Here is a 15541-nt window from a genome sequence, read left to right as displayed (position 1 = left end):
ACACTGCCTCTTCAGAGTCCTTGATCCCTAAAACAGGACATGACCAGCAAAGTTCAGTGGGCAGTTCAAAAGAGGCATCTTCTCTTAATAACTCTCCAATGTTCTCTGTAAAAAAACCCAACAATCCACAAAACAACAAAGAAAATTAGGAATAGCTGCCCAGGAATAGGATTTCCAGTGGCTGTAGAAATCGGGTAACAGCTTGTTCCAGGTAAACAGTGGTGCTTGGCTGGGTAGCTCATTTCTTTAAAATCTCTTGGTTTACATTGTTTCACAGCCTGTTTGAGGAAATAGTGTAAGGACTTTACTGTTACAGAATTATACACTGAAAAGTTCCCACAGCAGAAGGTTATGGACTATTTGAAATTTAAGAAAAGGATCCTAACTACAATATTTTAATTCTCCTGTTTAAAATGTGGCACAAACATTGAAATCTTTAGAGAGTTTACATAATCCCGAGAAGGGAAAACTGATTAGTACATGCTATGGCGTTTATCTTTTTTAGTAAGTACCCACTGTGTGACAAAACCAAATTTACTTATTTTCAGAGATTAGAAATCAAAGCCTGCCCTCTTACAATACTGTGTTTACAAGTACAGCAGTACAACTCCTTGACAAGCTCCCTAGTGTCTTTTACTATGTCCTAAGAGAAAAGGTTGGATGTTGCATTTGAAAAGTTTTATAGATCTGAACTCTAACAGAATAATTATTTTAAACAGATACTGAATAATTTTGGCATCAAATAATGTTTGCCATAACCACCAGTGAGTTGTCTACTTGAGGATACGTGTTAAAAACCCAAATATAGTACTGGGAGAATTTGTACTGAAGAGGACAGCATTTGGCAGAACTCCCCAAATCTGTGGTACCGACTGCAACAGGAGGGGAGAAAGTGCAAATTCGTAACTACAACATCAGCAGCTGCAGTGCTGAGGCACTTCCATCACTGCAGACACATGAGAGGTCTGGACACAGAGCACTGGCTGGACCAGCCTGTTTGACATAGGCTTGATTGAAATGTGAGCAGCTAATATGTGAGATCTCAACAATTCTGAAAGGCTGAATACTGAAATAAAAGTAGCTAATAAAAACATTGACAGATGCATATCTGGAATCTATTTAATAGATACATTAAAGGCAGAGAGCTGACATCCATTCTCTCAACTCCTGCTCAGTTCATGCAGTTCATATTCAGAACTTGTTTGTGATCTAAGTTGTTTTCTGACATCTGATTAAATGTTGAAACATGTCAGGCCCCAATTAAACATGACCTAGGGCAGTTTCAGCTTGTGCATCAAACCAATGTGATTTTAACTACAGCAATGGCTATTCTTTGATCAATCAATACAGTTCACTTCCATATACAATGGTTAAAAAATTATCAAGGAAAGCAGTACCAGAAAATATTCCCCTGTTGTATCTGTGACAGATTAGCATTTTCCACTTTTTCATATTTCTCCTACAGAAATTTACTTTCGTCTTCTCTCCTTTTCTCTTTGTCCCTCAAAGAGAAATTTATAGATATTGAGATGTTAAGTATTTGTAAGGGTAATCTTCCAGTTAATACTTCAATGTTCAGTCACTTGGACTCTGAGCTCTGAACATGCCTGGGTTCCTGCATCATCAGGGCAAGAAAATCCTCTCATTAATCCGGATTGAAAAAGCAGACTGATGCTGAACAGAAAGGGGCAGATGGACATTGGCTGCTTTCTACTCATTGCAGAAAAAAATGTAATACATTTTGTGGCTATTTTTGGGTACAAATAAAGAACCAGATGTGAACTTTGATAAAAATATCCTATGGTGCAAAACTCCTACATGTCCTGATGCCAGCCAAGGTCCAGTGGGGTCTTTGAGGCACTCTCATAACTTCTGTGTAAGGACTAGGTAGAAAGATATGGAAAGATGGCCTGATAATGGATCACAGTCTTAACTAAAATATGAAATTATGGATACCTGGATAGCACACAGGTCTGTTTTGCTTTTTGACAAGTTTGTTATTTATCTGCACTTTCCAACAGTATTGTGTATAACACAGAAAATACTCTTTCTGAGGACCAATTCCAAATGTTCTGGGGTACCAATAAAAGAAATTTAACTTACAGTGGAGTTTTTGTTTATTCTTTGCAGACCTGTCTTTTCTATCCAGTTTCCCTCCTGCCTTACTGGAAAAGGAAGTCAGATCCCTCCCTTCCAACAGCACTGGAGTAAACAGTCCCTAAGGCTGTCCCACATCATACGGCATGGATGAGAATATTTCACTAATCAGGGCTATAAGGTTCTTAGCTCTCCTCATCCCATGCATAGAGATCTTGTTTAAAAAAAAACCATAAAACAACCTAAAACACACACACCAAAAAACCTCACAAACTTATCAAAAGCATGTAAATATTTTCACTGAAATAAATAGACACCATTGCTTAAAGTTGTGTACCAGCCTGGAATATCAACCTTTTTAGAGAAAAGAAAAAAAAAAGGAAGAGATTATTTGAAATTTGATATTTACTTCTAAAGAGAACAGAGTATGACAGGGGAACGAGGTACTGCTGTTTGCTGGCTGTTCCTCGACTGCCATGGGGAAATTGGCAGTGCCCACTGGGAAGCAGTGTGTGATATCTATAACAACACAGCAGGAGCCAGAATACAACGGTGCACTATGGCCAGGGACCTGCTCAAGTGACACATTCCAGCTGACTGCTGATTCCTTGCTTCTTTCTGGGCGTCACTGGAGTGAGTCAGGCCTCTCCCTCAGCCCCAGGTGTGTTTGGCTGGCATACCTTGAGCAATGTCTCACATCTGCTCCAAGTTGGGGGCAGCCAGTGGGACTCTGACAAGGTCCCAGCCTAATATGATGGGGCTGCAATTTGTGTTACTGGAAAGTAAATGAGGGGGTGATGATCCCTAGGCACAGCAGTGAAGTGAGAAGCTAAATCTGCCATAATGAAGTATGTAATTGCCTCTGGAATATTTGAACAGATTATACAGAGGCATAAAGGGCTTCTTAAAATTAAGGAAGGATGCCTTTTTTGTTTTTTTTTTCAAACAGTATCTTTAGAGCCTCACACTAAGGAGTTGGTTAGCTCTAATGTGACAGATTGAGATCACTGGAAGTCAAACATTCCATGCACTGTACAAAACCTGACAACAGCCAGAATGCCAGCTTTAACAGGGGCACTCTTCAGATATTGTGGATGGGTAGTTGTTTTCTTCCTTTCGGAGATTTAGAGATACAGCAGATGCACCATTTACCTCAGTACCAGGTCACAGAGATATTTTCATATTTTCTCTCCTGCTGATCCAGAATCAGTAGCCCTTTTCTCTTTTCTAAATACAATTCTGAACATAAAGATATCAGGCACTGAAATAATAAACCAACAACAGTATTTCTTCCCATTTGTTAACTCCTGAAGGATCCTACATTCAGTCACAGGAATGAAATGCCTCCTCTCACATTCTGCTGGGCAGGGTCACCTGTCACAGGGCTCAAAGCACTCAGAGGAGCCAGGCCTACACCAGAGTTGTGACTGTCAGCAGCTGGAGGTTGTATGTGCACCCCACATGATGTGTGGCACTGCCCAGCAACCATCAGAAGGGTCACAAGTGGAGAGGAGTGCTGCAGTTCTCACAATAAGCAGATACAATTATTATCATGGTCTATATTCAACAGCAGATTTATGCACAAATCGGTATTTTTTTCCTCAAAGATCTAAAAAGAGAACTAAAAAGAATGTAGGAGAAATTAAGCTTGGTTTAAATAAATGTTACCCACATCTACAAAGAGCAACATTTCTTTAAGAATCAAATCTTTATACCACATTTCTCTGTAGTATATTCTTCCCCAAAATCCTGATCATGCAAAAAGAGAGGGACTGTGAGACACGTTTCCCATGAATGCATTCCAGTGTAAGTGATCACGTGCATGTTGTATGCAATGCACATCTGCAGAGGGGACAGATGCCTGCACTGAGGGGTTCTGGGGTTTGTTCCATGGAAGTAAAGTGTACATGTTTCAGTTTCCTCTGGCAGCGTGCAGGATTGTGAATGGATGGCAGGTCACACACACAGATTACATACCGTGCATACTTGTGCTCTCTATGCCTTTCTCCCTTTTCCATCTATTCTTCCCATAGAAATTCAGTTTCAACAGTTTTGATGGAAGTGTCTAATGAATCACAGATTTTGTAGAATGGGCTTTTCCATCAGTGACCTTTACAAGAGGGACACTGGCAGGAGTAAAATTGCTTTTCTACAATTCTTGCCATCCAAAATGCTCATGACCCAAACGGCATTTGCAATCTCACAGTGAAATCAGTACAACATTAAGTCAGTGCTCCACATTTACCCCTCCTACACAACTCTCGTAAGAACTAGATAAGCCCTTGACCAAACGTAAGTGCAATGCCAAAGTTCTTAATGTAATTATTAATTTAATAAAATATATAAATAATCAAGCAGTTGAGCTATTTAAAAGCACTTGTGCTTGAAAGAAATTATAGCACAGATGGCACCAAACAAAGAACTCACTCCTGCTCCAATTAAAAGCTAAACCGTGACTCACATAATTGCAAACAGAATCACTCCCAGGTATATTGACAGAAGAAGATCACTTTCAACTCATACAGACTTTTGAAGGGCTTGGTAGAGCTAAGTCACGTATCTGACCCAAGCAGCTGAACTGGAAATGCTGACTGTCTTCTTGACATGAAAACACTCTCCTGCATCTTCGGAAGTGCACACACAATTCAAGTCAGGCAATTTCTAGAAATCAAAAAACCTTTTAGCACTTTCACATCTGTGTGAGGCAGAACTTTCTAATGTGAAAACACACATAAATCTTTAAAATGCATTTGATCCACTTGGTTTTAGTGGACATTTGCATGTATTTGCTGGGATTAATAAAACAAACTTCTTTCTATTTAAATATATGTCTCAATCTCTTGTTCACACGCAGAAAAGCAAACACAGCTGGAGAAGCTAGAATCTTACCGTGAGGATTAGAGAAAAAAGTGCCAGGCAGTTTGCAGCAATCATAATTCTTTGCTAATAAAATGCAGAACTAAAGCATGTAGTATTATCTATAACATCATGTCACACTTGCCAGGGTTAGTTATAGGCAGAGGCAGTTCCCAAAGCAGCAGATTGCTGAAGGGGGAAGAGGGAAAGGAGGGGGTGAGAAATGGCTCTCACTGCCTGCTTTGCCAGTAACAAAGCTCTGAGAATCAAGCTAGCCCCTGCTAACATTACAGAATATATGGGACTGTGGTGGAACTGTTACTCCCAACTGCAGCAAGAGCTCACATGCACCTTGCCCCAGCAGCAGCTGGGCTCTTCCCTCCAGCTCTCCCTCCCTCACACTCCTATTGCTTACCCACCTGAGAAAAAGTTCAATTCTACTTTCAGGGCTGAGAAGCCAGATGTAATGTTTGCCATAAAGAAATACAAATTACAGTTTGAAGGACATTTGCTACAGTACAGCCCTGAAAGAAAAAGCTAAACTTTTCAGTCCATGCATTGCCTTTTTTAGTCTAGAAAACATAAGACTTTTGCAATGGCAAAATGGAAAACTGTGCCAATAGTTCATGGTCTAGAATCATGTTGAACAACATCAAAATGTATGTTCACATGAAGAGGATTTTTAATACACTTTTTTTCTCCCATTGTTTAAAATATTGAGAAGCTAATTACTGAGAAATATTGAGGCATGAGAAGCTAATATTAGACACTTAAATCATATGCTGATAAAACACAGGAAAATATCTATGGTTTATAATTATGAGAAATTCCTTTTTCTAGGTCTTATGGAAAATACTGGATTGACAGTCCTAGTAGTGCATAGGCCCAGTGAACAGTTTCCCCTTACTATCCTCACTTCAACCCCACCTGGAGGGAAAGGACTGTCTCTTGATGAACATAACCAGGTTTCCATGGTGCATTTTGTCACATGAAATACTCATAGTATTGCCAATGCCCCCAGTGTCAACAGTTCTGTATTGAATACAAACAGTCATGGGGAAACTACATTTTGTAGAGGTGCTTAAATTCTAAGAGCCTGTTATCACTTCTTGTCTGAGCAGGATTTAAAGCAGCAGCTCCAAGATGAAGCTTTTTTATTGCAACAGCAGTAACTTTTAGTGCAGCTTCTACTACACCACACAGAAGGATAGCCCCTCTCCAGGGAATGTACACTTGAAGTAAAAGAAAACCCAACAAAAGAACACAAGAGTGTGACCAAATTAGCCCTTATAAAAAGCACTGGGTATCAGACATCAGCCTCCAAATAACAGTCCCCTGCCACCTCTCCCCCCTATAATTCAAGTTCCTACCTAACACACAATCCTATTTTTCAGTGATTTTCTCATGAGACACATAAGGCATTTCCAGTTTTTAAACTCGAAGTATTTGCAGGGATATTGTGTTACTTGTTAATGGTAAAGCTATGGAAAGGAGACAGTTCTCATAATGATGGCAGATGAGGGTCTTGCTTGTAAGAATTTAACCACTCTGCACTCAGAATTCTCAGAGCCTCTTGATTCTACTGTTCAAGCTGAGCTGACACTCTTTTATCTCTAGCATCTCTGTTGTAAGCTCCAGGACACTGAAAATCAAAGCAAAGAAAAACATTAAATCTTTTGACAGGCCTTGCTTTGCAATCTTAAAGACTAAGTAGAACATTTAAGCATTTACTTTGCTTAGCTGGAATCTAAACTTCAAGCCCACCAGTGCTCTTATTAAATATTAGCCTGTCAAAATGTTAAAATCCAGTGAAAGTTAATGGCAATACTCTACTAAATAGAATTGTCTGTGGAATAAAATCTTATAAATAGCCTGGAACGGGCAAAACACAAAGTAAAACCAAGAACATGTTCCAAATAACAATGCAATAATTGATTGGTGTTATATGGAGTTTTAAATATACCTTTGTTATGTTTGACTTTACAATAAAGATAAGATAAAATGTTTTCCCTTTGATTAGATTCAGAGATAGTCTAACCAAGGTACAAGACACCTTTGTAATACTGAAAAATTATTCAAGAATTGTTATCTTTGTGTTCAAAGCAGGAAGAGGATCCCACAGGCCTTCTTCCCTGTTACAGGTGATCTGTGCTTCTGCTATAAAGTTACCTCTAAATGAAAATATAACTTACCTCAAGCTCAATCCTTGAGGGTTCAGAAAGGCAGGTGCAGTGTAAACACAGCACACAGCCAGATGCCAAAGCCACTCAAACAAGGAGCACCTGGAAAGCAGAAGGTTTTATTTCTTAGTGTCATGCTACAGCTCAGGCCTAGAAGTCTTATCTACACCACCCCAAAGAGGTGCAGCAAATTGCAGCAATTAAATCCTCGTTACATTCAGCTCTCCAGAGATGTCATTTCCAGTTTAACATACACAGCTCCGAAGAGAAGCATTTCATAGGGAGACAGGAACAATGGACAAGAAGCTCAACAACTCAGGTGATCTTTACCCGGAAAACTCCTCCCTTTGGCAGACCTCCAGAAGGAACAGGTCATATGTGAGAGGAAGCTGGGCTAAGAGCACTTCCCAGGTGCTTCTGGGAAGGTCTGCTCTAATTCCAGCAAGGGCATCATAGCAATTTAGTTGCCCTTACTTCTATTTCAGCACTTCAGCTTCCCTCTCTCTCCTCCAACAGCTTATGTCTTGCTGGTGTCACTGGAAACAACAATATTTGCTGTCTGATAGGGAAAAATTCTCACATTGTCTTGATTATGTGCAGACTCTCTCACTGTAACACATCCATTGACATTGCCCAGTATAAACTGAAATATGAAGAAGTAAAAGATTAAACTACTGAAGTATAGGTACTAATAGGCTTTATTTCCAAATAGGATGGGAATAGCAGGAAAAATTCAATGGCCCTACAATCTGGATAAAGATGCTAACCCACCCCAGTACTACCTTCTTTCCCACTTGCAGCTCTGCAAACAACATTCTGCTGCACATAAAGGTTCTGACCTGAAGGTCCAGAGATGGAGACCCTTGCCTTACATTTAGGCAAAGAATATGGGAAAGAAGGAGAGGGAAAAGCTCACTGTTTCAGACAACCTTTTACACAAGCTAGTGCTTAGCACAGCGTAGTGCTACTAGACAGCTGCTAATGCCATCTGACAGTCTTCCTCCATTACCTCTTGCTGTGGGTAAATCCAGCATCCTCCTGGCTGTTTGTCTGGGTCAGGCATGTGATTTGAGGCACGACTGTAGAAGTTGATTAGTAAATTCACTGTAACTCACCCTCAGAATAGAGGCCTGACCCTGGTGCATGCTGTGAGACCTCACACCCCACTGGTGTGTGTCCCTCCCCTAGGCAGGAGCAGGCAGGACTCCACTCACCGCTGGGAGCTGGGCTTTGTCCCTCCTGGGGAGATCCTGCCGTGCTCTGTGTCCCTGGGCTGCTGCTCCTGGCTCCATCCAGAGCCAGCCCCAGGCTCTGGAGCTGTGCTGCATCCAGGTGCTCCCGCTGCCATCCTGTCACCATGGCGGCGTTCTCAGGGCCCAGGTTTGCTATTTGCTCTGGGGACAATGCCTGAGAGGAACAAAAGACAGAAAAATTGGCTTAGGCTGTCAATTATAGAAGGCAGGTAAGGAATCAGAAGTCAGCACTGCCTTGCATTTGGAATGAGGGACATTAGCCTTCAACACTGTGTTGCTATAAAAGAGCTCAACAGAGCTTAAAAGAATCCTCTGTATTCATTTACTTCCCTGACCACTCATCTATCTGTCACCTTTCTCTTTGATGCTGGAAGCTGACAGCTTGAGAAGCTTTCTATGCCAGCACTGTATTGTACACTTCTTCAATATATTGTTGGAGTTTAATTTTCCAGCCATTTCTTTTCTGATTTGTTCAAAGACTGATGGTATTGTGCAACCTTTTGTGTTTTCATTTATTTCCTCTTATTTCTGCTCCCAAGCAACCTCACTTGAACTTACATTTGACCTTTGATTATAGTTAGCAGTAGAGCAATGAGATGAAAAGACCCCATGCTTTAATCTTATTATTCAATTTTCTCTTTTAGATTGAAAATCTCCCCAGTTTGTTCATATTAAATTTAAAAATTAAACATGGCAATCATAATCTTACAGTAATTATACTATATCATATAACAATTAAGCAGTTTGTAAAGCCTGCATTATTGAGCAGGCTGGTTTGCTTTAATTCTAGTTAACATTCTGCAGTCACAAGCATTTTAACCCTCCTACACAACAAGCCTTTTTTCTTGCAACAATTCTGCACCCAGGTTCTGCTTTGGAAAGACAAAATTCTCCTTGCAAGTAGGTCAGATGATGGAGCAAACCCTTGCCCATTTTTCATTGTCTACCAAATGGTGTGCTGATTTAAACTCAGCAAACTCATGGAAATGCCTACAGGTTCAGACATTTTGAACTGAACATCTTCTTAACTCACTTGAAGTCCATAATACAATGTAATTTTTCATAAATCAAAATCTGAATAATTTATACAGCTGCAAAATGAGGCCATAAAAAACCTGTGTAAAACCAAAGTCTTCTTTGAATCTTTCAAATACAGAAAACTCTTCCAAAGAGGTACCCTGCTTTTTGTTAATCACTTTTTGTAGTATCATTACTACTCTTACTAAAAAAAATGTTGTTTGTTAGAAATTCTACAAGATGAGATAGAGCTGTTTTGCAAAGAAATAGTTTCTGTAATGACATTTTAGGCTTATCTGAACTGTCAGTGGTACTGTGCACAGTTAGTGCTCAAGGAGGTTTTTATGGGAGCTGACACAGTTAACTCTCTGTTTAGCTCAACTGTCCATAAGTACATTGCTTGCCTGAGCATCTGAAAGAGACCAGCCCAGGCAGAGTATTAATCTTGTCACTAAGTCAAAGAAAGTCAGGGGCAATGATCTCTGGATCCCTGTTCTAATTTCTGGTCCACATTCAGGACTGCTGTAATTAGATGTGTAATTCCTTTCTGATCTGTATCTGCCTGCACAATCTGTTTTTCAGAGCTAACTTGGGAGAATGGTGCCAGATTTTAGGTTAATAAAACAGCTCTTGCACAGTCAGCAGAGAACTCTGTAGCTATTACAGCATCCTTGCAAATGTTAATAAACAAGAGACAAAAATTCAGATCTGAATCAAATACTGGAAGATACAGTGTCCATTCCCTGTTTTGTGATACTTGCTATTTCTTTGGGATGCATTCTGAAGGATGAATAAAGCTTGTCTAGCATATTTCATGGGAATCACAAATACAGATGATACAGCTGAAAGTTAATGTTCCAGTGTTCCAGATCCTTCATAGTCTCTCACTTTACAGACCATAGAAAATTTTTTCCAAAACCCAAAACCTATAAATCAGTGCTGCAGTTTATTTATACCAGAGTAAAAACAACAGAAATTTACTAACTTCTTCAGTAATCAAGCTCTTACTTGGAAAATTTCAGGAGGTATATGTCTTACTGCTGATGGCTGGAAATATGGCATCAAGCTTTTATCAAAAGCTTTTAATTCATCCTCATTCAAACCACCTAAAAAACCCACATAATAGAAACAAAACTCAATTAATGTTATTTTTATTACATTTATTTTTAAGGTAATATAAACTTTAAGCACTTATAAAAATATATATAATAAATGGTTTATTCGAGGGTGTTATATAGAGAGATACTGGTTCTGTTTTGTATCTTTCATTATATTTCAGCATTACAAATCCTCTGACCTTAGCCATTGACATGGAAAGTACTCTACCTGAATTACTTTATCTTGGAAAAGTAAATTATAAAAGCCCATAAAATCATAAGCAATGTTATCAGGGAATGCTCATTCACAGTCTCTTCTGATCTATGGTTAGGGAGCATAATCATGCAATGGCACTGACTTCTTCAGCACTTAGGTGGTTACGGTGGGGAATCATTGCCACAGGCATTGGGGATGCTAAAAATTATGAGGTTCAATGTGCAGTTAAATGATAACAGGGAAACAAATCCAGGAACAAAACTGGGAGTGAGCAGTGGCTCAGGAGGTCTCAGAGGCTGCAAGAGCACTCTGGAGAAGTACCACCCCAGGCCAGTCCTGCCCTTGTGCTCTTCCCTGGGCAGCCCATTCTTTCCAGGCAGGATTCCTGGGCAGCCAGAGCTCAGCTCCTCCCATTACAGCCTGGTTCACAAAGAATCACTGGGTCTGGAATCCTGATAGGTTTTGCCCTCCTTGATTTACCCTTTCCAGTTTACAGGACCCGAGTAACTTCAGGCTGTGCTTCCCAAGGTCAGTTTGAGCAGATATTCAGAACCTTACAGAGAACCCCACGACTTTTCCTTAGTGCTTCTGAAATTGCTAGAATCTGTCCCTGCAGGTGACTCCCCTCTGGAAGAAATGTCTTTTGCCAGTCTCCAAAAATCCCCAGCTAGGTGAACTCATCTCTTAATAGCAATGCTTCACAACCATCACCATCTGGAGCTGTAGCTTTGTTACCTGCTATAGTACCAATTTCCTGTAAAACAGAGCCATTCCAGCTGGTAGCAGCACCAAACACAGATTCTGTCATCATCTTAAACTGCCTCAGAACAGGGGTGCTACAAAACAACAGGCCAATTCTTGCAATTGCAGCACTGCAAAAGGCAACAAGGTCATCATTACAATCTGCATTTACATGGAGTACTGAATGGGCCTGGAATATACTTAAGCCTGCTGTAAGAAGACTGTAAAGCCCATTTTCAATTTAAAATATATGTGCACAAATTGCATACAAATATTTCAGGTTTTAAGCAAAACCCTGTACTTCTTGATGCAATACTTAAATGGTGGGACATAAATGGCAGAGGAAAACTATAAAAGAACATGTCTTAAACAACTGCTGCATGCTTTCTGCTTTTCTAAAAGCATTTAAAATATAAAATGGTGTCCTTTAGGCTCTGCAAATCTTAATGGAACAAAAATGGCACAATAAATTTTATCAATAGAGTTACTAATAAATATTTCATTAGATATAAAATGCAGTACCTGAATTCAGCAGTCCTTATGGATGTGATTTCTGTGGAGTTCAAAGCACAGAGAACAGCTCCTAATCCAACTAAATCAAAACTTTTTAATGTGCTGATGGTCTGGCCAGAGTCGTCTAGAAAACCTTGTAAAATAGCTCTTGCCTACAAAAGCAGTAAGATAGTATGCATGAACAGTGTAAATAGAATTGAAAGATTTGTTACTAGATGATTAAAATCTTACCAGAAGCTATGGAGCACAAATATATATCCTGAGTCTCCCCAGTGTATGGTCATGGCCTTCAGGAGGAGCACTGTCACCACCTACATGTGACACTAAACCAGGGCACTGTTACCCTACCACTTGCTAAATGCAAACGGTGTGAAAACACTCAGTACTTCTTCTGCCAGGTCACAGGGAAAGCCTTTACCACAAGAAATGATGCTGGATTGCCTCACAGAGTCAGTTAAATTGCTACAAGAAAACATTAAATACCTAAGGGAATCAATATGTAATTTTATTATTTTTAATACTCAGGATGACTTGTCTTATTTGAGGGCCATACATGAGTGGTGACCTGTGTCAAGGATTAATTTTCAGATATGAATGGGATATTGGTACCAAAGTGCCTTTGCAAGCCAAAGTACTTTCGGATGGTGCTCATTTTAAACTAATCCTTTAAAAACTGAGCCCATCTCAAGCATGTCACCAAGGTATCCTCCAAAGCCAGTGAAAGAAACAATCATCTTCCAAGATTTCCTAATCTATCCACAATGCTGAGCTTCAAATAACTAGCTTAACTAGCTGCCAAAGTTTTAAGACAACTGAAATTCAGCAGGATGAATCTCTTTTAACTTACTATGCTTACTGACAGCAGGAAACCTCAAAAGCAAACTGGGTTTGTATAAAATCCTCCTAAGTGCCTCCTTCTTATGGTGCCCTTCAGAACATGAATCTATCAAACAGATTTCTGATATTCTTCCAGAACTGCCACCATGCCAGCCTCTGTGCAGCCACAGAGCCCTGATGGGCCACAAAGTCAGAAATATGCTGCCAATTGCATATATAAATAAAAGGTTTTAACTCTTATTATGAAAGTCTCATTGATCTAACTAGAAGTTGTTCAAGGAAAGGAACATGAGAGGAGTCTATGTGCTAATAAAGGCCTTCTAGGGCAATGGATGCTGGGGTTGGGGCACAGTACCTATTCTGTGATTGTGCTTAGGAAGGACTAGTACTCCTAGCAGTAGTGTCTATTCCAGGGACAGTGTGAGAGGAGCTGCTCACCTCCTTCCACTGCTTAGTGGACAAGTGCTAAAGAACACACTCATCCCCACTCCAATTAACAGTGATTGATGCTGTCTTGCCCACCTCCCCAAGGAAGCCCCAGCCAGCAGACACCAGGGCTGACCTATGTGGCCACTTTCACAGCTGCAGAAAAGCAGCAGGAGTAGTGTGGGTCTCTGGATCTATTTTCTAGGCAATTCCAGGGCTTGAGTCCCAAAGGGCATGTATCCAGAGCCTTTCACCAGGAGTACATTCAGTACCTCACTCACTCACCTGGGTAAGAGTCCACCCTGGTTGCTGACTAAGAGCAGAGACGGTGTCGATGGAGCTCAGGTCCAGCTCTGTGATTTCCTGTGCAGTGAGTGCCAGAGCAATGCGGCCCAGGGAGATGATTTGGTAACTCCTCCAGTCTGGCAGCAACCCCCAAACCTTTAGATGACAGTCAATAATATCTGTTAGGTCATTATGACTCTTCCTCTATATACACCATTCTCAAATCCCTTGGTTCAAAAGCCCTAAAACCTGAATATTCCTTTTTGCATACAAAAGGCAGAGCTTAGGTATTGTGAAGGTTTTTGAGGTTCTATACCAATAACGATTAGTTCATCTAAAAATACTGCACTTTTTACAGCTTGGACTCATTGATGAGTCAGAATAGGAATTGCTGGAAGTGTGGCTGTAGGAGCAAAACCACTAAGAACAATAAAAATGGGAATCTGTGCCTAGATCCACACTGTTATACTGCCAAGAAAGCAGCACCTGCACTACCCAGGCTTCTTCCCAGCTGCAATCACCCAGGGGACTGATTTTAAGTTCCTTTTGTGACCAATCACCCTGGCTCAGTCACTGACAAGGAAAGACAAAGTAGAGAATCAAGTCATACAGACAACCAGTTCCTAAAGTCCTGATTTCTAGATTGTGTTCATACAATGTTAAAACAAAAAAAAAGAATTTAAAGTGTTTGTACAGATACAGTTAAATTTGTAAAGCTTTCTAAAAAACCCAAAGAAATAAGCAGGGGCTCTTCTAAACCAGCACCAATGTATTTAAACTGACAACTTCCCCTGCTTTTAGCTTTATTTGTGATAAAGTTACAGTGATTGAAAAGCTGTCACTGAGCAGCCTGAAGGAAATTTTGGTATAAGGAAAAGTTCTGCCTGAGTAAAGAATAATAAAAGTCCATCAAGAGCTGAATTTTCAGAGGCCAGAACTGTCAATTACACTTTCTTGACAATGGTAGAAGACTATAGACAGTGGTCAGTATCTCCCTGGATGTGGCCAATTGCCTTTACAGAAAAAGACACTGGGTTTTGGCTGGAGGAAGTGACTTGAACAAGCCAGGCACGCATTTTAAAAAATGTTCACTTTAAAGCTCTCATGTACTTCAGCAACTCTGCTTTGTGTCAGTGAATATATGACAGGTTTCTAGTATAACATCATGCTGCTAACTCCACCTAGAAAATTAAAACTAAAAGCCCAGGGCTGGGCTACCACCTGAGTCAGAAAAATATTTACTCCGTTTTTGACATAGCTACAATTTAAGTTTTGTTCAAAAAGTTAGAAAGGACAAAGCTAATAGGGACTTGCTGAAGAGCATCTCTGCAGATGCCTACAAAATAGTGTTTGCACCATCAGATAGACATGGAGCTGTACAATCTCCAGAAAATATAAAAATAGAGCTCAGGAATCTGGATGTCTGAAATGAAGTACTCCTTACACAGAGCTGCAGGCTCTCTGCTCTGCACATCCAGCACAGAGCAGCCTCAGCTGCCAGGCTGCTTTTCCCAGCTATGACCCTCAGGTTAAGGATTTGTTTAAGAGATGCATTGCTGGATTTGTACCTCCCAACTGAGTTTCCACTAGATCTTTTATGCTGGTTTTACAATGTCATAAAGGGTCTAAGTCTGGGAAACTTCAATCTTTTCTATTCAAGCAAATAGATAGTAAAAAGCATTAGCCCAATTTTAAAGCTTTTAATTCTCTAGCTTAAGAGATATATTAAACACATGCAGGCAAAAATGCCAAGTGTCTGTTTCCTGATCTAGGCCATAAAGTACAGAATTTGAAGTACTTCATAAATAGTATTATCTGACAGGGCTGGGTGAAATCTCAGGCAGAAGGATATAAATAACACAACACATGAAACTGAAACCACTCCTTTGTCCTCATTCACCTAGAACTACAGATCCATAGAGCTGTCACTGCTGCAGAGCTGGGAGACCTTCCACTTACAAGTGAGCTAAGCTTCTTACTTTCATTAAGACACAATCTGATAACTAGACTTTTTGAATTAGT

General features: G+C 40.2%; 1 protein-coding gene across 1 annotated transcript in view; it reads right to left on the bottom strand.

Annotated features, from left to right (window-relative positions):
- Positions 1–7739: 7739 nt before the first annotated feature.
- OTOA (otoancorin) overlaps positions 7740–15541 on the bottom strand; it is a 31717-nt gene continuing 23915 nt past the window's right edge. Inside the window, exons 23-28 of the mRNA XM_059861511.1 lie at positions 13520–13675; positions 11981–12123; positions 11453–11589; positions 10412–10509; positions 8344–8540; positions 7740–7776 (exon numbers count right to left, since the gene is read on the bottom strand). Coding sequence (XP_059717494.1) covers positions 7740–7776; positions 8344–8540; positions 10412–10509; positions 11453–11589; positions 11981–12123; positions 13520–13675 — 768 coding nt within the window. The remainder of the gene's footprint in view (positions 7777–8343; positions 8541–10411; positions 10510–11452; positions 11590–11980; positions 12124–13519; positions 13676–15541) is intronic.

The sequence above is a fragment of the Haemorhous mexicanus genome, chromosome 17 (genome assembly GCF_027477595.1).
Source record: "Haemorhous mexicanus isolate bHaeMex1 chromosome 17, bHaeMex1.pri, whole genome shotgun sequence".
NCBI lineage: Eukaryota > Metazoa > Chordata > Aves > Passeriformes > Fringillidae > Haemorhous > Haemorhous mexicanus.
This window is presented reverse-complemented; position numbering and strand designations above follow the sequence as displayed.